The 25,480-nt window shown below is 43.9% G+C and overlaps 1 protein-coding gene across 8 annotated transcripts in view; it reads left to right on the forward strand.

Moving 5' to 3' along the window:
* The window catches only part of TNIK (TRAF2 and NCK interacting kinase), a 382,866-nt gene that overhangs the window by 253,165 nt on the left and 104,221 nt on the right, over positions 1–25,480 (forward strand). For all 8 annotated transcript variants that reach the window (XM_041002750.1, XM_041002751.1, XM_041002753.1 and 5 more), the window contains exons 5-9: positions 6,039–6,149; positions 8,910–9,000; positions 10,719–10,849; positions 22,716–22,770; positions 24,657–24,735. In XM_041002750.1, the coding sequence (XP_040858684.1) occupies positions 6,039–6,149; positions 8,910–9,000; positions 10,719–10,849; positions 22,716–22,770; positions 24,657–24,735 (467 nt within the window). The remainder of the gene's footprint in view (positions 1–6,038; positions 6,150–8,909; positions 9,001–10,718; positions 10,850–22,715; positions 22,771–24,656; positions 24,736–25,480) is intronic.

Genomic DNA, 25,480 nt, shown 5'->3' on the forward strand with positions numbered 1-25,480 from the left:
TTAATTCAAGCTTCCTGCAGGGGCATGCACCGCGTGAGAGTGGTTAATGGCTAAAGTGGTTGCTGGGTCACTTCCGTCCACATTGGAGACTTGTATTGAGGTATTGCCAGTTCTTCGCTGTTGTACATATTTGCATTGAACCAGCTAATCAAACTTCTCTATCTGTACCTCTCTTTTTTTCTGTCTCTCTACTTCTCAATAGTAAATAAAATTTGAAAAAACAAAATCATTTATTGTTTGGGTTTGCTGGGGTTGGATGAGAAAGGCTAGAAGTGGCCACACTAGTTTATTTAAATTCTGAAGGCCCCCCCAACTTGGGCAGGAAGAGATCTCAGCGTGGTCAGTGCTTGGGGAGCTCCTGGGATGAGCTGTGGCTGAAGTTCATTCCCTTGAATACTGTCGCACAGGTGGGGAAGGCCTGGGAGGCATTGTAATACCTGCTCCAACAGCTGAGAGAAAGCACCCTGCTTGTCAGAAACACAAGACAACAACTGACAACAATATGTGACAGTCATCCATGCAACTTCATGAAATGTGTCAGAGCTCTTTGTTGTAAAAATCTCTTTTCCCATAGAGACAAGCAGCCATGTCTGAGTAAGGGAGCAGTCCTGGCCCCTCCTCATTCGCTCACACCACACCGTGAGTGGCTCTGAATGCTTCTGTTCCCCAGCCTCATCCCACTCCCCACTGTGTCTCACCCTCCACTTAACCATCTTTCTCTCATCCCAAGTGTGTTGATTTCACCTTCTGGCCCCGTTATGTAGGAAGTGTTGAGGAAGGATTTCTAGTGCAAAATTCCTTTTCACCTCTATCACCAGTGCCTTCCAAGTAAAAGGGCCCATCGTCACAGAATATTTCATCTTGTCTTCCTGCTGGGGGATGCAGGCTTGGAATGAGCATCTGCATCCTTGGGATATTTTCATGGAGAGAGATTTTAGAGACCCATGAGCCTGGTATCCTGTACCAGCCTCCTTTGGCCATGTCTCTTCCTTGTCCAAATGCAATGGGCCTTGAGTGCCATCTTCTGAGTCAAAAAGCCATCACCACCACTGCATAATAAAAGACAGGCAGACGGAAGAACGACAAACTTATAAATATATTTGGCTATTTCTGGTTGCTGGGAGCTTTAGATCCATTGATACAATTGGTGTTCACATCACACCTTCCAGAGCTGATGTAGTTTTTGTGTTTCATCTAAATGAAGGGGAAGTGGGGTGATGCTGAGCCAAGGATAGTGGCAAGGGAGCCTGCTCTAGGTCATATGGCTTATCGAGGGAATATGATCCTGTTAACTCTGCACCCATTACTTAAATAGTGCATATTAGGAATAAAGCTAGACCATAACTAAGCTCTATTTCCAAATAAATAAATAAGGGAATTAAGAGAAGGGAGGAGAACTAACAAAACCACAGTGGTAAATCACTTAATCCAGGTACCTGGCATGCAGTAAATTCTCAGTAAATGTTAGCAATATTACTGCCCCAGTATACATTTTTTGGGAACTTGCTTTTGGGGGAGAATATTAATGATCCATTATTTCTTACTGGTGAGATGTGAAATTATTGACTTCTCACTGCTGGGCTTGGCATGTTGAGTTCTGCTGCTGTTTATTAACGTGGTGAGGTTGCTTATAGGGAGGGAGTGTTCCTGCTGCGTGGTGGCAGCAATTATCAGTGTTGCCGTGTGGTTGCAGGAACCCATTGCTAGCAAACGCTGTTTCCTTTCTTTTGTTAGGGAAAAAAATCCCATTACATAATTTAACAATCATTTTGTTCCATAGTGAGATGAAAAGAATTTAGCAGCCTTCAGCTGGTGCTGAATGGAGCAGCAAATTATAGAAATCACTGACATTAGTGCCTGGCTAGAGTAGGATTGTCTCCTACTGAATATTTGAAAGTATTTTGTCCAATCTAATTCTGAAAGACTGGAGTCACTAGGCTTCCACTGCGTTCCTTGGGAGCTGTAATTATGTGGCCTAATAGAGCTCAGTGGTGGGACATTTCCCCAGCTGACACGGAGCAATGGATGCATTTGAAGGAGGTCTGGCCACTGTGTTTCTCAAAATGGGATTTAGAGAAAGGGCACAAAACGTGTTTTGCTCACTTCAGAAAATAATTCTTTTCATTCTGTTCAAGAATATTTCTTTGGTCTGTCCTGCTGATGTTGTACAAGTTGCTACTGGGGAGATTTTTCTTTAGCTTTGGTTTTTTTTTTTGGGGGGGGGAGGATCCACAAAATACATAAAAATAGAACATTTTAGTGAACATGCAACCAGCCCAGAAGTCTTCACCCTGTGGTTAATCACACTCCATCCACATGCCCACCTGCTTCTAGAGTTGAAAGAACTTTTAGGTATAAACTTTTTTGAAATGCTGATAAGATACACAAAATATAAAACTTACCTATGTATTATTCACTGTTAAGGGTATATTTATTTGTTTGCAAGGTGGAGTTACAGAGAGAGAGAGATTCCATCTTCTGGTTCACTCCCCAAGTGGCTGCAGCAGTTAGGACTTGGACCAGGCCAAAGCCTGGAGCCTGGAACTCCATCCAGTTTTTCCACATGGGTGGAAGCCACTCAAGTCCCGGGACAATTTCCTGCTGCTTTTTCAGGCATGTTAGCGAGGATCCGGATAGGAAGTACATTCAGAATTTGAACCAAGGCTCCTGTGGGATGCGGGAGTCACAGGTCAGAGTTTCATCGGCCATACTGCAACGCTGGCCCCTTTCCTAAATGTTAAGCTCTTTGATAACATTGCGTATATTCACAACGTCGTGCTGCAAGTCTAGAGCCTTTCAACCTCCCAAAGGAAGCTTGGCATTCACTAAGTAGTTACTTAAGTGCCCTCCACCCCCAGTGTCTGGCAGCCACCCACGTACCTTCTGACTCCCTGGACTTGCCTATTTAGGATATTTCCTATAAATATGGTCCTAGAACATCCTGCTTTCTGGATTCTTTCACTGAGCAGTCACCATCCAGCCATGGTGCTCGTGCTGAGGAGCTTCTCCCCTTTCTGTAACTGAATCTATTCTCTGGCATTGGCGTTGACACAGCACTTATCCGTTCGTTTGTGCATGGGAATTTTGGTTCTTTCCAACTTTTGTCTGTGTGAATAGGGCTACTTGGAATATTCATGTACAAGTTTTTTTGAACTTACATTTTGAAGCCTTAGGATATGTATCTAGAAATGGAATTACAAGTCCTATGTTAATTCTATGTTTAATCGGTTGAGGATATCACAAACTGATGCTGTAGCAACTATACAATTTTTCATTCCCATTGTAAATCTAGGATTCCAATTTCTGTGTATTTTTAAATATTGTAGATGCCCCAGTGGCTGTTAAGGGGTTGTTTTTATTTGTATTTTCCTAGTAAATAGTGACGTTGAGCATCTTTTTATGTGATTGTTAGATATTTGTGAATCTTCTTTTGAGAAATTAACTGTGTTAGTCCTTTGTCTGTTGAAGTGGGTTGTTTGACTTTGCACTGTTGGGTTGTAAGATTTTTTATATGTTCTGGATAGTTGGTCCTTATCAGATAAATGGTTTGCTTATAATTTTCTCTGTCAGTTAGTTTTCACTCTTTCAATAGTGTCTTTTTTAAATATGCAGAAGTTTAAGTTTTTGAAGAGATTTAACTTATTTACCTTTTCTTTTGTACTTTTATTACCAATAGAATTCCTTGCTAAAGCCAACGTTGATGGAGATTTACTCTTTTTTTTTTTAATACAAATTCTATAGCTTTAGCTCTTCCAAAGGGCTTTCAGCCATTTTGAGTTAATTGCTTTTTATATGATGTGAGCTAAGAGTCCACCATCATTTTTTTTCCCCGCAGGAGTATCAGTTACGCTAGTAGCATTTATAGAAGAGATTGTCATGTAAATCTGCCCATAAGCATTTCAACATATTTGTCTAAAAATACCCTATATTATCATAGTATCACTTTTAGACTTAGAAATATTAAACATATTTCCTTAGTATCATTGGATAGCTAAGCCTGTCTCAGGGTTTTCTTTGACTAATTCTCTCAAAGTTTTTATTTTTTTTTTAATCAGTATGCCAATAAAGCAGGTTCAGTGCAATTTGCTATCCTATCTTAAAATGTTCTAAAAGCTATGGCTTGCCCTTTGACCCCTCTTTTCCCTCCCTGCAATTTGTCAGGTAAACATATATTTGTCTCTAATAATTCCCTTCTTGATTTTGGTGCTTGCACCCCCTGACGTAACCTGTTTCTCAGTCCTTGGATCTTCCTGTAATTAGGTAGGTGAAGTGAGATACCTCGTTAGACTCAAGGTTTTGGTTTTCAGTCCCCTGTAGTACATCCTGGGTGATGCTGTGTTCTTTGATAAAGAGGCAGTTACTTCTTACTTGCAAGATAACATTATTTTTTGTTGTTGCTAGCAGCCAGTGATGATCACTGGATCAATTTATTAGGTTATCAGGGATACAAGGTCATTGCCTTCTAATTCTATCCTGTCCTATTTCTTAGGTGGAATACCTCCATTTTATGAAGAGCAGCTTTTGCTTTTTTTTAATGTAAAGAATGTAAAATTCATATACCAATAAGGAGATAGGTTCTTGATGTTCTCCTCCTCCTTTGCCAATTATCAAAATAAGGAGTTGATTCTTTAAAAAAAAAAAAAGGCTGGGGAGGAGGCAGTGATGTGATTGTTGAGGCTGTCTTTATGATTGCATTGAATTCAGTGTATTTGATGTGTGTCTAGACCATTCTGCTATTAGATGTTGAGATGATCTCAACCTTGGCCATTGGGACTTTCTTCACATTCACTGCTAGCTATCATATGTAATTTTCTACCCGCTTGTAATAGAATCTATTCAGACATTTCTCCAGTATCCCTACAAATGCTTCTTCTGCTTGTACCGTATTACCACAAACTTCTTGTATTATACTTTGTAATGATAAGACCTCCAGTGGCTTTCTAGAGAAAATGTGAAAGTTTTTTTTTAAACTTCTAGTGGCATCGTCAAGTCAAGAATGGATATTGGAAATTGCATTCACAAAATGAGTTTCTATGGGGCATCTGGAGACACAGAAAGTATAACTTCTGCCTTAAGATTTTGTCTGCTTGTAGGTATTCTGGGGACCTGTTGACATAGTACTGATCTCAGCAGTTTACATGTGGACAAAGCCAAAACCATTACTGGTTTGACTTCATTTTAGTTCTTTCTCTTGCATCAAACCATGGATTGATTGCTAGTTATTCTGAAGTCTTCTCACATAATTACCAAAAAAAGGTAATATAAGCACCTAGTAAGGTGATTTTCATTGAAGAGTTACTTTAAGAGGAGAAAGAATGGAATTGGGTTCATATTCTTAAGCCTAGAAAATGAATGTGAAAGCACACAGATTGCTTTTCCTCCTCTAATCTCTCTTTCCCAGTTAAGAAGGGCAATGCTTATTCTCTGCCTATTTTATAAAGTTGCTGAGTGCTGTAATGAGTTTGTATTTATAGAATGCTTGGAGCTTTTTGGATGAAAGGTGCTAAATTAGAGTTTATTGTTTATTGAATTTATTTGATGTGTTCAAACCTCCTGGGAACATTTGCTGAAGTTAATTAGAAACAGACAGTCCCCACTCTGACAGCTTACAGTGTTACGTGCAAACCAATAGCATAAACAGTGTGCACTTCTGTTATCCTAACTTGGGTTTGCCTGGAGAACCAATGTTCTGGCCGATAGAGGAGTGATCTTGTTTGTTTAGGAAAAGTGAGGTCAAATGCTAGAGGTACTCTCATCATTGTCTAAGCCACCAACCTGTTCACATTTCTTAGAAACACTGAAATATTTCCCCTCCGATATCTAACTATAACTTGCAGGTTTAAAACTAGCCATTTTTTTTCTGTTATATTGGAAAGAAATTAACGAAAGAGTCTGTTTCATACACTGATTTATGATCACTACTTTGCAGGAATGGCATTCCAAAGAGGCCAGCTGGAGGGCTGTGTCCTTTCTTATCCTAGCTGTATGGAAACTATCCAGGTTAATCACAGTAATGGTTTCTTTGCTTCCTTTGCCAGCTGGTGATGGAGTTTTGCGGCGCTGGCTCTGTCACAGACCTGATCAAGAACACCAAAGGGAACACGCTGAAAGAGGAGTGGATTGCCTACATCTGCAGAGAGATCTTGCGGGTAGGTGACAAGTAGGGGATGGTTTCCCTGACCACAGCTTTAGGGACCAGGTAATATCCAGGGAGCATGGTGCTGTATTCTAACCTTGCAGTGGGATTCCATGATGTGGCAGAAATCTCCTTCAAGGTTTATCCTGACAGTGGTGGTGGCGCGGTGGTGCTGGCTGGGCATGGAGGTCTGCTGGAATGAAGAGCCCTTCTGGGGAGGCCATGCGCTCGATCGTGTGGGGGCTGACATTGCCTGATGTCCTCCAATAGAAGAATCCAATTAGAAATGTTATGTCCAATCATAGAGGCAGTGTCCCATTTCGAGACTGCTTGAACAGAGATTCTGATAGCTTACTTGAATCCATTTGACAGTCTGTCACTTATTGAATTTAATTAATGCTGCAGTCCCATCCCACCCCATGAAGTCTAGTCACTCCTGTATATACAATCTAGTTTAGTGGATTTTCCTTTAAAAACATCTTTGAGCTTGAGCCTTTTAAGTCGATCACAACTACTAGACAAAACTATTCATGTTTTCCCAGTTTGCCCACAAATCCCACCATCAGGCAACCTCAACAGTGTCGTCCTGTTTGCTGAGCTCATTTCAGGGAGAGGCACTTAGTGGGCCTGTCTGGTTCACTCAACACTGACTCTTCTGCTGCTCACGCAGAGGCTGCTGTGTGTCTGCTGAGCCGCCCTCCCTGCACTGCCCAGCGATTGCCATTCACTCACGATGTTGCCTTGTTAAGTCAAGGGAGCAAAGGTTGAAACTGGTCTTCACTATGTTTCCAAGACTTGCCTTTGAGAGCTAGATTATATTCCAGGTGATACCAGCCTCTGCAATGAGGTGACTCTCTGGAAGGCACGTTTGATCACCTGTAGGGGCCTGGCCACAGACCGATCACAAGGAACCTAGTAACGTACTGTGTGACTGTAGTGAATGCAGACTGCGGCTGGCTCACTTAAACACTTCGCTGTCTGCTTCTGCCAGTGCTGGTGGTAGAGGTGGCTCAGGGATCACAACTGCCTCTGTTAGATGTCTGTGGAGTGTTTGCATAGTGTGAAAGCTAAGATCTAAATTTGTGTGGTGTCTGCTTTGAGCCAAACTGACCAGGGAAGAATAGTGATGCTTTAACACCCAAACCAGTGTCTCACACTGCCCGGTACCGCACTTTCATGCTCTCTTCCCATGCCTGCTTGGGCACATGGCCCTTTTTGATGTCTTTACTTATGTGGAATTTCTCCCACAAAGGAATTTAGAGACTTAGCTTTCTCTTCCTATCATGTTCATACTATGTTGTAAAAATGAAAGGAACAGGGCCCGGCGCGGTGGCGCAAGTGGTTAAAGGTCCTCGCCTTGCACGCCCGGGATCCCATATGGGCGCTGGTTCTAATCCCGGCAGCCCCGCTTCCCTTCCAGCTCCCTGCCCGTGGCCCGGGAAGGCAGTTGAGGACGGCCCAAAGCTTTGGGACCCTGCACCCACGTGGGAGACCCGGAAGAGGCTCCTGGCTTCGGATCGGCATAGTATCGGCCCGTTGCGCTCACTTGGGGAGTGAATCATCGGACGGAAGATCTTCCTCTCTGTCTCTCCTCTCACTGTATATCCGCCTTTCCAATAAAAAAATAATAAAAATAAATCTTTTTTAAAAAAATGAAAGGAACAGAAAATCATAAATAATAAAATGATAACATTCAGATACCCAGGAGCAAGGAAACTGGTACTGGCATAGATACTTGAAAGACTACAATTCTAGATTTGTTTATTTTCTGATTTATAGGAAATCTATGTGATTACCTGACAGGAGTCTGTACCACATACACATCCCAGTCAGAGTAATTCATGGATAAGTGACATGCAAGCCAGTGGCATTGACTGATTAAGTGTCTCAGAAAATGAGTGCAACCTTGGAAATATCATAAAGCATGACAAATTTCAGTGATAACTGCCAATAGAGGAAATAAGACTCATTTTTCCTTCTAAGTTAGCCACATTGGCTAAAGTCTACGGGAAATTTTTTTGGCTGATCTGATAAATGTTTAATTCTGCTTAATTAAAATGATATAACAGAGAAGTTTAACCTTTTTAAGGATTTATGTATTTTTACCTGAAAGGCAGATTTACAAAGAGGAGGAGAGACATGGAGTGAGCCCTTCCATTTGCTGGTTCTCTCCCCCAAACGGCCACAGCAGCCAGAGCTGACCCAATCTGAAACCAGGAGCCAGGAGCTTCATTCATTTCTCCCATGTGGGTGCAGGGACCCAAGGTCTTGGGCTATCCTCTACTGCTTTCCCAAGACACACTATGGAACTGGTTGGAAAGTAGAGCAGCTGGGACATGAACCAGCACCCCTCTGGGATGTGGAAGATTAGCCTGTTGAGTTATTGTGCCAGCCCCAAGTTTTAACATTTAAGTCCAAATATTGTCCCCCACCTAGAATAGGGATTCATTTAATTCTGATTATTAAGTTTTGTGTGGAGAGACTCTGTACAAACTTGCTACTGCAGGCAGTCTGCAACTCTTAATGTGTCACTGGTGTGGCCCTGTGCTTCCCCAAATCAAGGACTGATTTGCAAGCATTTTTCCTACTGCAAGGACCACCTGTGCCTGTCCGTTTATGAGCATCACTTATGTATGGGTAGCACAGCATCATGAATGTAGGAAAGACGCAAATGTCATTCTGCAATATCTCTGGTGAGTTTAATTGTTGCAGGCACCATTTTCATTCTGTTTATTTGCATCCTGGCTTATGTTTGTATTATCTCTCATTCCAGGGGCTGAGTCACCTGCACCAGCATAAAGTGATTCATCGTGATATTAAAGGTCAAAATGTGTTGCTGACAGAAAATGCGGAAGTTAAGCTAGGTAAGAACAGAACCCAGTGAGCCTAGGAATTGCAAGGATTTGGTAGGATTATTTCAGCCGCCTCTAAAAAAAGAACTAGTGTAACTGTGGCACTGTGCATTTAGAGGGCATTGCCCTGAAAAGGGAAAGAAATGTATCCATTTAAATACTCCCTTGGAGCATTTTGAGGAGTGAAGTGCGTATAGGTGGTGAACAGAACCGTGTACTTAATCCATGTGTAGAAAGAATGGAATGCAATGAAGGGACAGACTCGCAATGGTGATCTGTGTTACGCAGGTTGCTTATTCTATTGCCGCACTAGCAAAACACTGATGACTCAGTTTTGTACATTGAATATAACCGCAGTTAGACGTAATTACTTCCTATGATAACCCCTAAATTTTAGGTGCATTTGGCTGGATCTCATTACTCGGGTCACTTGTACAAACTGGATGTTCAGTTTGGTACTGTACATACTCAAGGCTCCACTTCACCTGCCGGAGTTATCCATGAGAGAATCCTTTCTTTGTCGTATCCACTAGGATCCTCACCACAGTGAAAACATGAGAATCCCAACAAGCATGTGCCTGCTGTTAGCATACGTGAATAAGAGCAAGAGCCGACTGATTTATTTTTGGAGATTGAAGCATTTGCCCTTCTATTTTGTTAAAATACGCAATTTCCAATTTTTCTCCTAGTGTTTTGGGCCAGGCTTTTATCTCATGAATATTCCATTTTAAAAACAAAAGCGTACATCCTATAGGCCAAGCTATTGCATGTATAGGCCACCTTCTGCGTATCTCAGAATATTCCGTCATCACTAGTTAGTGTTGACTTGTTGAGAGAATGGCGTCAGCCAGCCCCCACACAGGATTATGTCGCAGAGGCATCCGAGCAGCACTGGGTAGATGTAATCACCCTCATCTTACAGAATCTGGAAACTGAAGCACCAAGAGGTTGATTCCTAGATAGCAGAAACGAGATGCATGCTTGCATGCTGAGGTAGACTGCTTTAGGCTGTAACTCTTAATCACTTTTAGCTCCCTGTAAACTGCACATTACAACAAAGTAAGTTCCCTTGTATCTATTATCTAGGATGCTTTGATGTAGCCAAACATAATACCTTCCTCCTTTGCACTTGCAATTAAAAATGCATATTTGCAGTCCTGAAAAACCACAAATAGCCCAAATGCGTATGTAAAAGCAAGTGAGCAGACAAAATGCCGTATGCGTGAGTGGTCTTCAGAAAATCATGGAAATGCAGATCATGAAAAAATTGCACATATTTCAAATTTTTGCCTTCAAAACATTTGACTCTGTGTTCCACGAGCTTTTTGAAGTATCCTTGTATGTGGGAAGGATTTTGATCCAGCATTCAAAGCAAGGATGGTGTGACCTTGATGTAGCATGGGTGACCCCTGAGGACTTGACTACTCAAATGGTACCAGACTAGTCAGAAGGTAAAGACAGAAAACAGACAAGGCGGTGAGGTGCTGGAGAGCTCCTGTTGGTTGGGGACAGAATGCCAATCAAGGAGGAGGAAAATGTGCTCCCAGTGGATGCTGGTCATGGTCGCACCAGTAAAAGAAGTGTGCCTGTTGCCACAGAAATACACAGGTGTAAATATCTCAAATGGTAGGACTGGGGTTACGTGTATTCCACCTTGATAGAATAAATGGCACAATGATTTTGTCACCCTGCAATACCTATCACTTTATTCACTGATGTTCCCTTCATAGTGGACTTTGGCGTAAGTGCCCAGCTTGACAGAACAGTGGGCAGGAGGAATACTTTCATTGGCACTCCCTACTGGATGGCACCTGAAGTTATTGCCTGTGACGAAAACCCAGATGCCACCTACGACTTCAAGGTATGACTTCTTCATGGTGTTCTTTACTGAGCCTTGCAGTGAGAGAATTTTCATGTGTCTGTGGATTTAAACTTAATGTAACCCAAAGAGAAAACTGAACATCATTGCCTGGATTAAAAATTATAGGGTATTCATTCTATCAACATTCTTGTTAATCATCAGCTTTTTGCCAGACGTTTATAGTTTCACAAGGTATATGTTTTGATAGGGTTTTTTTGTTGTTGTTGTTAAAAGAACAAGATAAAATTTATTGCCATGAGTCATCTTTTTGTGATTAAGGGTAAAATGACTTTCCCATTTCTGTGTTGCTCAAAGTATATTGACCAGGTTTTACTTTTTATATGAAAGTGACAAATGAAAAGTATTTTTTGGTGTTTCTAGAGCATCATAAAATTTGATTTGTGGCTTGTTATTGTTGAAACTGGAAATTTGCTAGCCGTTCAAAGCCATGTTCAAGGCAACTTTTCCAATAAGCCTTCTTTGTATTCTGAAACCAGATAGCTATAATGATGTTTTGTCCCTCCTGTAGCTATAGTGTCAGGTGATGTTGCTTTTACATGAATCGTAGTTAAAGCCAAGACATTAAAATTGGACCATGGGGTAGATATAGCACAGTTTCTTTAACCACTCTTCTTTGGCCGCACATCTTGATTGTTTCCATGTTTTTGCTATTGTAGATTGTGCTGCTGCAAATATAGGATTACAGATCCCCTTCTCATATGCAGATTTCACTTCTATTGGGTATATTCCTAGGAGTGGGATAGCTGGGTCATATGGCAGGTTTATTTGCAATTCTCCAAGTACTCTCCATACTGATTTCCACAGTGGTTGTACTAGCCTACACTAGCCTACATCTACTGCATGGAATATTATTCAGCTATTAAGAAGAATGAAATTACACCACTAACAGCCAGGTGGTCCCAACTAGTGACCATTATGCTCAGTGAAATGAGTCAATCACAAAAGAACAAATACTGTATATTTTCTGTTATGTAAGGAAACCAAAATGGAAAGTGTAACTTCAGTGATCTGATCCATACTATTCTTTGTTTGCTTCTTATGGCTGTATCCCATGTGTTTTGATGCTTTTTATTTCAGTTTTGTTTATTCCAAATGATTTCTTTTCTCTTGTCAAATTCATCACTGGCTCATGGATTACATGGCGGCATCATTTTTCCTGAGAGGCTTCTGTTTTCTTTTTGTCACTCATGTGTTGGTTACTCAGTGACGCGTTTTTTCATGGTGCTGTAATCTGTTGTTGTTGTTGTGGCTGTTCTAACTCATACCAGTTGTTTACCTGGTTTCATGGCTTCTCTATTATGGAAATGTATGGTGATGGAGTACTGGGATCTGTCATATACAGATGTGGGGAATAAAGGAACATGCATCCCTGCTTTCAGAGGAAAAACGGATTCCCAATGAAACTCTTGGCCATGTGTAGACAATGGGATGCCGGACTGTCTGACAGTTTCTGTACCAACAATGTTGGGTACACTTAAATAAGAGACTAATAGAATTATGATTCCTTATGAAGGACTACACTATTGTAACAAAATGGAAAAAAATCTGATGGGAGGTAAGAGTTTGGGCGGTGGGGGGGAATCCCAGCCTATACAAAATTGTACCACATAATTCAAAATTCAAAATGAAAATATGTTTTAAAAAATTGGACCATGGGCCTGGGAACTGTGTTTTCACACCATGTACTGGGTAGAGACCCTTGTGATCTTTGTATGGATGATAAGATGCCATTGGACAAGACCTGATAATACTGGAGCTGGGTTTAGAGCTGCATGGACTTCTCCTGGAATAATTTCAAGACTCACGACATGTGCATATCTAGTTAATGATCATCTCCAAGTTAGGACCTGAACTCAGGTTCCCAGTGCTGTTCAGAGATTTCTGCAACTTGCCACTGTGCTCCTCTGCACTGACTTCTGTATTAACCTTCAGCCTAGAACTGTAGAGTTTACTTGAAGACTTCCTCTCTTAGGAAACACTATTAGTTCTCCACATGGGGAGGGGGGTGATTACTGAAATCACAAAGGTGCGAATGGAGCAGTAATTTCAGGGCCAGTTTTTCTAGCTTTTGATAAAACTATTTGTCTCTTTGGGGGGAAATGCAAGCTCAAAAGTTTGAAAATGCGCTGATCTCCTGTGAATTTCCACCTCCCTTTAACGTCAGACACTGTGATAACCTGCTGACTGTCTATCTCAAAACAGCTGCGAAGGCATCTCGCCAAAATAAATGCCATTTATTTAAACTGCTAATGATAAGCACATTTCAATAATTCCATTTGTAAATCCTTTCAGATGAGCCAAAATGTACAAAATCGATGTCCTAGTCTAGCTATGTGTATTGTAATTGACTATAACCAGTTTTTCAAACTATGGATATATTTAACAGGTGATAAGTAATCCGTATCTGGGCCACAAGCATTTTAGATTTTTTAACAACTCCTAAGAATCAGAGTGAAGTCCATGCATTTGAAGGGTTAGGGTTGTGCAGAAGAACTAAGAGTTCCACTTGAATGCAGGGATAATCTGCAACATAAAGCCTTGAGGAAGAACTTCTGTATCTTTTATTCAGAAGTTAAAGATGCTTCAGCTGTATCTGTCACTGCGGTCTTCATGTGAGCTAATCAAGACTGTCCTGAGTACCAGTTATACAAGGGGAGGAACCTGTCACAGCAAGATTGGTGCTTCCCTGGCCACTTGTCACGGGCAAAAGAGCATGAGAAAAGAGGAATAAGAGGGTCAGGCAGAAGAGAAAGTTTGGGACATTCTTTATTTAATATAATTCATGGTTTTACCATGATCAGCAAAGATGCTGGTTTTTAAGTACTCTTTCACCATCTCTGTTGTTGCCAGCTCCAACCTTCTTTCCTATTCAGAATTATTGGAAATGTATTGTCACCAGAAGATGGCTTGGCAGTATGTGGCCTTTCAAAATCCTTTATTCATTCACTCAGAAGTATTTGTTGAATGCCCACCGTGTATGATGAATTAGCCAAGCTGGATGCGCACAGTTTCCAACTGGAGCATTCGAGACCCCCCCCCAAGTCCAAGGAGTTGGCACGTGTTCATTTGAACCTACAGAATCCCACCCTCTGAAGCTGATGTCTATAATCTGGGCTCTCCTAAGCCAAGGGGGGCGTGCTTAGATGAAAAACTGGCCGGAAGGGCACTGGGCTCTGCTGAGATCTCTACTACAAAAATCTTGGCTTGAAAGATGGAGTCCCTAAGAGAATTACCGGGCTTTGCTATTTGATGTAATTTCTGTGGGTTGGTTACTGATTATTTATATGATGTGTCAAATAGGTCTTTACAGCTGGCCATAATTTTTTGAAACAACTAAAGAGATGCAGTGTGCTAAAGGCTTCTTACGGGAGCAGTCTGCAGAGCTGGACATTTTTATGATGGTCTGCTCGGATGTGATATCTACTGGGCACAGAATGAACCTCACTGAAAATAGGCCCTTTCCCAAGGAGGAGTGCAAAATCTCATTTGTCTGGTGTGTTGGCTTTCCCTGGAGACCCTTCCTTTCTTGTTTTCAGCAATTCTGTCAAAACACTTCAAGAAAAAGGAAAGGTTTCATTTCCTTGATAAATACGCAAGGCAATAATGAAAGCCTTCCCGTTTAATAATAAGCATTCAAAACTGGGAAATTAATAAAATCATTCAAAATTTCTAAGCTGCTTAAACTGTTGTTTTTGAAACTGTCTTTGAATTGCATTTCACTTGGATGGGATCTGTCTAGCGGTCTATAATCCTATGTATTTATTGCTTCAACAGAACCTCCCACTAAAGAAACTTCTCTGTGGTTAATGCCCATCGATAAGAAACTGTTGAATAGCGACTATAGCATTGGTCCTGTGCAATACTGACTTCACAGCCATTCAAGGAATCAGGCGCTATATGTGTTGGATTTGGACAAATCAGAAGTTAGTTTTGGGCACAAGAAACAATTTACATATCGCATCTATAATATGTATGGAGTAGATACAAGTATGCCTCCATGCAAACATATATACATACAGAAGGCTGGGAAAAAAGAATGTCTTAACTCTGGGTTATGTGCAAGGAGAACTCATCATTTTTATTTTCCATAACAGTTTTGTTTCATTTTAAAATTTATTTTAAGGACACAGTATCAGAGAAAGAGAGAGAAATGTTCTACCTGTAGGTTCCCCATTGAAATGGGCACAATAGCCAGGGTAACTTAGGCTAAATCTACAACTAGACCTGGGTCTCCCACGTGGGTGGGCAATGACGCAAGCACGTGAGCCCGGGTTCTGCTTCAGCAGAGTAGCCAAGACTTAAACTTCAGTGTGGAATGTAGGAGCCCAAGGGAGAGGTTAAGCCACTCACTGTGCCACAGCATTTACTATAAGAACCTTTGGTATTAACGGTGTCAGGGCTGAGACATATGTTTTTCCAGTTAGGAGGAGAAATTCACTTGTTTATGAAGACTCACTAATGTAAGCAGCCAAGTTTCAGTTCAGAAACAGGATTTGGGTCCATTTATCATTTTTGTTAAGAGTGAAGTGATCACTAGTCCTAGCAGCAATACAGATCTTTTTTTCATAAGTTTTCCCTCCCCTTCCAAATTCCTTATTTACAGTAACAGTGAGAGATAATAAAATGATTGTTGGTTTAAGCCATTCAGCTTTGAGGTGATTCGTTACCTGCAACAGATCATTGTAACAGTCCGTGGACCTTCTTGGTATTTTCTTAATTTGATTTTATTATTTTCCATGATGCAGTTTTGTAGAGAGTTTCCTCCCTTGCCCTCCCCTTGCTCCTCCACTGATTTCCCCTCCCACCTTCCCCCCTATTATTACAGCAGTTAGAAGTTAAACATCTGCTGTTTCAGAGTGTCAGGGCATTGCAGGTGAAGACAAAGTAGAAAATCTAGAATCATTTTGTCGAACAGTTTCTTTTTTTTATGTTCTAGCGATAAGCTCTTCAAGTGCATGGCAACTTATCACATTCCTTTTTACAATTTTTAATTTTAATTCACTTTTAACAGATTCAGTGTGATTTGTAGTCACAGCTCCAAGAACAGGATGGGAGTCCCTTCCTCCAGCCCGCTCACCTTCTCTCTTGTCCTTTCTCGTTCCTTCTATGCCAGTTTTAATGTTTTGGTATATGCTTTACTCTTACGCTACACTGGTGAGGCAGCAGCATAGAGAAACGACACATCCTCTCCCCTCCGACTTCCAGAATGATCTGGGCTGAGGAGGTTGCAATCCACCTGTGCTGACATTTTTCCCACAGGAGCGGCCATGGGCATGTCCTCCAGGGTGGGCTCGAGGCGCCCTGCCTGTGGACAAATGCTCCTTCTCCCGTGTCATAGATACTTGGCTTCTGTCATACAGGGTGGGAGTAGCTCCTCTGGGTGAGAAACTTAGACAGACAAGGTCAGTCATCTGTCTAATAAGAGGGTCACTTCAAAGCAGGTGTCATCTGCAAGCATGGGATTCCCATTAGGGGATGGGGAGGACACATCGTCAAACCATCCTTGGCCTGTGCCTCTAGAAATCCAAGCATGGATCCTTCCCTGCTCTCACAAGGCAAATGAAAGGGACACCATGCAAATGTATCCAGTGGGAAACAAACTCCTGTCCAACATCTTTCTACGGCTCACAGTCACACACACTCATTGAGATTCCTTTAAAATATATATCTTTTGAAGGAGTTGGAGGGAGAGGGAGCAAGGGGAAAGAAAGAGAGAATCTTTAATCTCAAAGATGGCTAAAGTCATCTTTATCCCCAAGATGGCTGTAACAGCCAGGTCAAAGTCAGAAGCAAGGAACTCCTTCTGAGTCTCCCCAGAAGCACGTGGGGCCCAAGCCCTTGGGGCATCTTCTGCTACTTTCCCCAAACCATCACCAAGGAGCAGGATTGGAAGTACAGTAAGTGAGGATACAAACTGCTGCCCCTATGCGATGTAGGCATCTCACACAGTAGCTTTTCCGGCTGCGCCACAGCACTGACCCTGGGTTGGAATTCCTCAGCCAGACCCAGCCAGCGTGATCTCCGGCCAATGCTGAGTTCTTGAAGGAAGAACATTGTGTCTCCTTCTAATTATTTCCCTTAAGCCAGATAAGAAATGCACATGAACAAAAAAATCTGAAGGTTTCTGTCCCCACTTTGTTTTATGAGTAACGGGATTATTGATCGCTATCTCTGCTGTAACACACTTGGTGACCCAGAATTCACCACCTTAGTTATGCTTCCATATAAGGTAGTATATATGTTGATATTATAAAGAGAGTCACTACTGATGATAAACAGGACAAGTTAACCAGCAAGCTTGGTCTCCTATTGCTGCGCTGTGTTACAGGAGTTAACTTTTCTGAGGCTGTATAAAAGTGAGAACGACAAATTGTCGTGTGTTAGCAGAAAGTGTTAAGGTTTTAGTAAAATACATATGTACATACATAGAATAGAATCAAGTGAATTAATATGTAATACAGCGTCTGATATTTGGTAAGCATTCCCTATATGACACCTTTGTGTGTATTCATCACGTGGAAGGGCTGCTCTTGGGGGTTATTCTTTTAAGTAAAAGCGCAGTGATATCCCATGGCCCAATCTCCTGTTTGCATTGCTTATCACTTCTCCGTAACATCTGCCAGGTAAGGGGCTGACCTTAGGGACCACGTTCAGTACATACGAGTTTCTTTTTCCGACTAGAACATTTCAAAAAGAACCAGCTAGCCAGAAACGAGTTCCCAATGAAAGCACTGTTTTCTGCTCTGCGGGATGAGTCTGTTCAGCTGCTTTGTCACCTGCCATGGCCATGCTGCTCTGTGGATGGGTCTTGTCCTTCTGACTTCTTACCCGAATCTGCCAGGAGGGGGCGGTGGAGAGAAGGCAAGGCTGGGGGAGATAGGGCATACCTTTCCCTGTTGGCATCCTCTGGTTCTGCCATAGGCCTAGGTGAGCTTTTTCATGGCTGCTTTAGCTGACTTGGATTTGCTGATTGAACTCCCTGTCAGTGATGACGGGTTCTGGGATTCTGTCTGAACCTGCATTTGTTAGAGAATTGCATTGTCGGAGACCCCTCGTGCTGTACTGGGTGTTCTGGCCGATTCAGCAAAGTTTGCTTTCATATCCAACACAGAGTGGGCTCAGGGTTGTTAGGCGGCCCCAGTCATCATCCACCCCGGGTCCAAGTGCCGGGTGCGGTGTAAGTTGCCTGGTGTTCTCGGACTTCTCTTCCTGTGCCCCACTGCCTCTCCCTCCTCTGTGGCTGCTTCAGCTAACAGGATCTTTTTCTTCCCTGTATCCGGGAGCTGAGTCCCAGAGCTAAGGCTTTCTTCTGTTCCATTTTGTCTTCTGCCAGCGGTGCTCCTAGAATGCCCCTCTCACACACACACACCAGCCAGGAGCGGTGTGTCACCTGTGCCTTCCTCAGCCTCACTCGCTCCTGCGTCTGTGCTGTGCGTAATGCACACAGGCTGGACTATTAGTCATGCCTCGGGCAGGCCGCCCCGCACCGCCCCACATCTCTGCCATAATGAATTGCCTAGATCCTGCCAAAATGAGTCGCAGCACAGCCACAAAGGCAACTTACCTCTCCCTGACTCCCCTGCATCCTGCCTTTCTCATCTCCTGTGGTCTGTCTTGCCAGCTGTAACTGCAGCTTTTGCTCCTGGATTTAATTCTGAAGTGTCTTTGGGATTCGCTAATGTATCCAAAGGCTGAAACAGGGGGCTGTTGGGACATTGATGGCTTCCCAGCCTGGGCAGTTGAGCATAGCTTACAAGCAGCAAATGAGTCCACATGGCCTGGAATACAAATGCTTCTTTTTTGGAAAACAAGAGAACCCTAGCAAAAAAAAAAAAAAAAAAAAAAAAAAAAAAAAACACCCAAGTGGTGTAGCCATGTGACTCTTCAAAGAATGAGCAGGCACCGGGATGACAGGTGTCATGCTGTTGGCCTTCAGCAGAGAGTCTGAGATGGTAGGCATTCCAGAAAAGCCAGCTCTCTTCTCTTGACTTGCTGCTTCCTAGGGAGGGAGTGCAGGCTCCCCTGACTGCTGCCATCTCTGCTCCCACGTCGTCTGGTTACACTTCCTCTGGGTACCACTGTGTGTGTTTTCTCACTTGGGAATGTGTTTGGCTGTGCTTGGAGTGCATCTGTCACCGGAAGTCTAGAGAGAGAAGCAAATGCAGGCATGATGTGGGGGCTCGGGGATGTTGTCAGAGACCCCGGCTCCTGCCTGTCCGTGCTGGCACCGTTGATGTGTGGGCTGGTTGCCTCACGCTTGCAGGCTGGATGCCGGGGATCCAGAAATTCTGTCCGCCTTTGAGGCACTAAGAAAGAAGGAGGAGTTGGAAAGGAACTGGATATATCGGTTCCTTATTTCAGGAAAAACAGAAGCTCCCAGATGATGTTTGGGTTTTGTCCAGGGTTTCATATATCGCGTCCCTAACTGGCATCCTAGGTCCCTGGGGAGTTGAGAATGGCCATTACTGCTTTCATCTACTCAGCTACGGTTGAAAATGCCATGGTGGAGTGAGGCAGGGGCAGTGATGCTGTGGCATAGCCAGTTCAGCTGTGGCACCGGGACGACAGGTGTCATGCCAGTGGCCAGTTCAGCTGCCACCTGCATTGTTGCCATCCCATATGCACGCCAGTTTGAGTCCTGGCTGGTCTGCTTCTAGTTCAGCTCCCTAGTCATGTACCTAGGAAAACAGCAGAGGATGGCTCAAGTCCTTGGGACCCCGCACCCACTCGGGAGACCTGTAAGAAGCTCCTGGCTTCAGCTCAGCCCAGCCTCAAACATCATGACCATTTGGGGAATGAACCAGTGGATGGAAGGTTTCTCTCGCTCCCTTCTTCTCTCCCTCCTCCTCCCTTACACCTTCCTTCTGTAACTCTGCCTTTCAAACACATGTGTTAAGAAGAAAAGTTACATCTAATCAAGAAAGAAAAGAAACTGCCTATGGAGTCAGCCAATAAACAAGTACGTGCCACAGCCAAAAGAAGAGAGCTCAGAAGTAGACTGGGCAGGCCAGGAGAGCCTCACCTAACTGCAGAAAGGAAAGAAAATCATATTCTTGTGCCCTTTTAAGATCGTGGGTTAGGAAGCATTCCTGGATACTCAGATGTCACAGGTGTGTCCTTGGCAGTGGAGAAAGGGGAGGTCGAGTAGCACTCTGTGTGTAGCTGAGCGAGCAGCCTGAATCAGAAGGCTGTTCCCCTGTGTCAGTCCCCGGAGCTTGCAGCAGCAGGGACCTGGGTCACTCCAGTCACCTTCATTATACTGCTAGCATATTTAGTGAGCTGTAGACCAAGCAGGAACCTGGAGCAGTTACATTCCAGGCCCCTGCTAAGCGAAGGAAAAGGCTATGATGCTATCTCGAGGGAAATGGTCCAGGGGAATGGACACAGCTCTCCTGAAAAGCTGGTGCTGAGCTCCTCAGAAACCCAGGTGGGCGCCCTCTTACACCTATTTAGTGCCTGCTGGAGCCAGATCATCCCCATGGGCTCCACCAGCCCCAGGACACCAGCCGTCCTTCGTTTCGCTTTTCTTTCACATTCATTTAACAAATGAACTAAGGGTCTAGTGTGGGCGTACTACCTTCTAGGTGCTTGGAATCCATCAGTAACCAAACCAAGATTCCTGCTTTCCTGTGGATCTTAACATTCTTGGTGTGTGTGTGTCCAAGGGGCATGGTGGAGGGAGAGAATGACAAGAGGCACACACACACACACACACACACACACACATAAAATATAGTAAGCCAGCATAGTGTGTTGGAAGGTGATCCCATTGGTGGGGCCCTGTACTGCTGGGGAGAGGCTGCAGGGGTCCCAGCTGAGAACACAAGATCCTAGCAGAGACGTTCTGGTGGGGAGGGTTCAGCTTGCTCACCGCTGGGAGGAGCTGCAGGCAAAAGGACCCACTAGGAGCACATACCCAAAGGCACAGGTGTGCCTGGGTATTCTAAGGGTTTCCATGCCTTCCCCCACCCCATCTTAGTGCTGGTTGGAACCCATCTTACCCCAGCACCACCACTTGCTTTCACATTGTTAACTGTCAAACCAACTCAAAGATTTCTGGACTCAAGGCAATACACACTGACCCTGCTTTGATAATCGGGGCGTAGAGCTGGCTACTGCCTTCCTCCTTGTTCCCCCTTCATGTGACAGAAACACTCAGTGGCTAAGAAAATGGCGGGAATGGTGATAGACCTTCCAACAGGAGAGACAACACATGGGGACCTGGGAGCCTCCCTACCGTTCCCAGACTGTCCTTCCCATTTCCTGTTTAGTGTCTCCTGCACAGAGTGACTCAGTGTTTTCATCATGTTCCGAAACAATTGGCTTTGTCTGTCAGCCATAAAGCCCCAGGTAGGAGAGAACTGTGTTTTCATCTTTCGCAGTGACTGCTCCCAGGCTGACCTGTAAAACGTGGGCTGAGCTTTGCCCAGCAGCTCCGGAAATGACCTCACTAGGCAAGGCAAGAGCCTGTGGGAAAACTGTCAGCTCCTGGGCTGTGCAAACAGTGGGAGTGTGTATGCATTTAATGATAAGCTTTGAACACATCTTTAAACAGAACAAAGGGAAAGGACAAGAGCCACTTTCTTCAGCTGTGCAGCACAGAGCAGTTTCTTGCTGTCTGAGGAAAGGGGGCTCATAACGATGCAGTGTTGGTCTCTGCTGGGCTGAGAACCAGTAGCATTGAAAGAATCCCCTTGGAAAACTGGCTTGAGGTTACACATGCCCAGTCACCTGCTCGGAGATAGAAGACCACCAAGGAAGTCCGCTCCTCACTGTACGGGTACTGAACAGGCCTCCATGTCACTCAGGCTAATCTAATGAATCATTCAGCGTGAACTTCATAGTTCTTTTCTAGGTACATGACTTTTTCATGTGTGGCCTTGATGTTGGTTTGATGAGAGTAACAGGGAAACTTGCCATGGGTCCCTATGATCTCACTAAGGACACAGTTGAAAATCAACACTAACATACAATATACATGAGGCCTTTCTAAGAAGTGATTGTTTATGAAGCAAGGGACTGATGCCCAACACCCAAAGAAACTGAATCCATGACTCTTTCAAGAGAAGAAAGACCATTGCTGTGTAAGGTCAACTGGCAAAGAGAAAGGAGAAACGGCTAAGATCTTCTTTCCCCACTTTGGGTTCTGAGGCAGGTTTTATGAATTCGGGTGGACTTCTGGTGTGGGAAAATGTCACCAAGTCAAATTCTGACCGGGAGGCCAGAGCATCCATCTCCCTGGTCGACAGTCTGCTCTCTTCTCTGATTCCACTCATACTCTGGGCACCTGGACTCCAGAGGGCAGGAACATTGGCTCCAGGCATGGATGGAGGTTTAAGCCTTCCTCTTCTGCACATGCCCAGGTTACATGAATTTTTTTCTGTGTGTCAAGACAATCAGACATCCTATGGTTGCCAGCATCAAGCCAGTTAGCATTGCTTCTGTAGTTCTAGGAGAGTGAGACTCTATCCAGATATGGGTCATTGAACCAAATTCTGTACTAGGTTTTATTACCAGTACTGGAAAACTAAAGCAGTAAACAGCCTTTTGGGGTTTGCTAATCTGCTTTTCCCCATAGCTTGATTTGCTTCCTCCTTTACAATATTTAGAAACAATTGATTCATAGACACAGTGTCAGACATATCCATTGTTGGACATTGCAAGGGCAGAAGTGGGGGCGTTGGCCTAAAAACCCGGAAAAGTCAGTCTGAGCAGGGAAAAGGATCAAAGAACGTAAGGGCCACTGTTACACATTACCCATAAAGCAGAAGGTATTTGTTTATCTGCTCAACATCCACTAGCCACCTACTACTGCACTCAGCTCTGTGTCTTCCTTGTCTTACAGAGTGACCTGTGGTCTTTGGGAATCACCGCCATCGAGATGGCAGAAGGCGCTCCCCGTAAGTACCTGCCACTGCGGTGCAGTGTGCTGCTAGTCTGCCCTGCAGGCACCAAGGGCTCCTTGCCAGCACTGTAGTGGCTTTGCTTCCACTACACTGTGCCCTGCGTGGATTGGAGCTGGCAGCTTTCGAAAGTAGAGCCTTCTGGTCAACCAGGAACCCACCCAAAGCAGTGCAGTGCAGGCATCTTGTTTCAACGAGAAGGAAGGAGAAAGAAAGCCAACTGGCCAAGTCTGGGGGTATGGTACAGACCAGGCGTGCAGTTAATCTCTGAACGACCTTTCACCTCCCATAAAACTGACCAGCATACCCAGACTGTAGACTGTGACATCTGAGCAGTCAGAGTTGGTGGTCGGTCCCCTGGTTCTGCAAACACAGCCAGTAGCTGGCACCCCTTTTCCAATTATGCTCATCAGAAGTTAGTTGAGACAGAATGGCGAGGGCCTGGAGGCATCTTGAGAAGCTCTTGGGTTCCTGGAGTTCTAGAAAACTTGCCCTGGGATGGCTGTGAGAGTGTGTATCCAAGATGTCCACCCAGAAGGGGGAACTGGCTGAGGGGTCCAGCTTGCTAAATGGCTCTGCAGTTGCCCCTCCCAGGAGCACTGCCCATTGGTGGCTGAGTGGGGCACAAGGCACCAGGACAGACCCTTGCCTGGAAGATGCAGGAGTGCCTGTAGGCAGCTGCCACCCCAGTCATGCCCCAGGACTCTGCCAGCCTTGTTTGCACAAAGGGACACAAGGACTCTTGCACCTGCTTTTTTCCCCATGCTCCTGCCCTCAGGACCAGACCTGCTGTCTGTCCCTTTGATCCAAACATTCCCCAGCACATTCCTCACATGCTTCATGTCCCCTTGGTGTCTACTTTGCAAAGGATCAGGATCCAGATAGGCCCTTCATCTGCACGACAGGTCATCAATGCTCCTGTCTTCGCTCTTCAAGTTGTTCTGAGTTGGTGGGATTCATCAGTTGCATGATTGATTTTGAGTGTTTGCTGACAGTCTCCCTGCATTCACCATGCCAATAGGTATTTATGCATCAGAGAAATAATCCAATACACTCTTAAAAACCAGATTATAATTCTTGAAGAGTAACAGATAGGTATTAAAAATATGCTTCTGCCCACAGAGTCCCTGTGTTTTTCAGGGAGCACATAGTCTCATTCTAGGTACAAGGAAAAGATACCTACAGGTATTTAAAAAGTTAACTGATTAAATATTTCCATTAAAATAAGGTATGGCTGTGGGTTTTTTGTTTGTTTGTTTGTTTGTTTTGCTATAAATGATAATGTTAGGTTGACAAATTGAGACATTTGCATAGTACTGTTTTTCTGCCAGCACTGTTTAACCCAATCCTCTGCTCTTCTTGGGCCAGGGAATTGGTGAAGCTGAACACCCACTTGGGAGATCTAGAAACAGAGAGATGCTGTTTAGGGCTGGCACTTGGCACTGCAGAAGTCCAGATAAACAGCATGGCCTACATTGTAGCCTTTCAAATAGCTTTTATTTTATGGCTTAGGCTTTTGCTGAATAAAAATAATGCGCCATCCCCATGGCGGTGGTCCCTGATTTGACTGTCAGATGATTGCTTCTTGCAGACAGCTGGGGGCTGGCCCTCTTACTTTATTCTTGGAAGTGTAAAATGAAAGTGTGCTCATTGTCCAGGCTCACAGAATAACCCAAAACGGGTTGTATTTTATGAGACTGCTGTCATTGGATGAGCTCTGTGCAGTGCACACATTGTCGAAGCTTCTGGACCCTCTGAGTCCAGGCTCGCTGAGCGTATGTGAAGTCAGAGGGTTGTTGGCCGCGCTGGCCGCAGAGGCATCCCGGGCGTGGCCTGGCCTTGGCCTCCTCACTGGAGCTGGCTCTGCTTTTGGTCTCTTGCAGCTCTCTGCGACATGCATCCGATGAGAGCCCTCTTCCTCATCCCCCGGAACCCAGCACCTCGGCTCAAGTCCAAGAAGTGGTGAGTTTGCTCGTCAGTGTTCTGAAGACGGTCTGAGGGTGAGATTTTCCCATCATTCTCTTTCGGATGAGCTCCCATCCCAAGGACCTGCTGATGAGATGAGACTAACATGCACTGAGACTTGCTAGCTGGATTTCCATATGCTGTCACTCATTTAAATTGAGACTGGGCACCTAATATTGGTAGAGCAAGTCTTATCCTCATAGCTTCAAGGTAAGGTGGTATTAGTTACAATGGGTAGTGGGACCAGGTAATATATAGTGGCTCTTTAATTTATAAGCTCAAGTGATGCCTTTCCCAGCAGCATGGAGCATCTTAAAGGAGAGGGTGGTAGTTTGTAACATCATCCTATTAGATTGGTCCACTTCTGTTCTTTAAGACAGTAATTTCCTGGTTCTACTTGAAATGAATATGCCTGTAGCATGTGCACAACCATTTTTAGTTCTTTAACTCTTGCTTATTCTGGATGGCAGATACTACTACTGACTTATTATTTTGAACAGTGTTACAACATTTCCTTCTAATAAACATACTTTCCTACAAAGGTGACTAAAAGAAAATAACCAAATGAATACTAATTGAACAGCGTAAGGGTGTAGCAAAATTGTGTGCTTAGTGTTTGATTCCCTAAAGTTTGGGAAGCTGAGTTGAACAAGCTGAGGCAGATGTTCAACTTCTGGCTTTGTATTCTTGTATTGGGATCTCTGCAGGTTATCATTCTGTTGCAAAATCCATTGCTGCCCAC

The sequence above is a fragment of the Ochotona curzoniae genome, unplaced genomic scaffold (assembly GCF_017591425.1).
Source record: "Ochotona curzoniae isolate NIBS_2020 unplaced genomic scaffold, NIBS_Ocur_1.0 scaffold_2587, whole genome shotgun sequence".
Lineage (NCBI taxonomy): Eukaryota > Metazoa > Chordata > Mammalia > Lagomorpha > Ochotonidae > Ochotona > Ochotona curzoniae.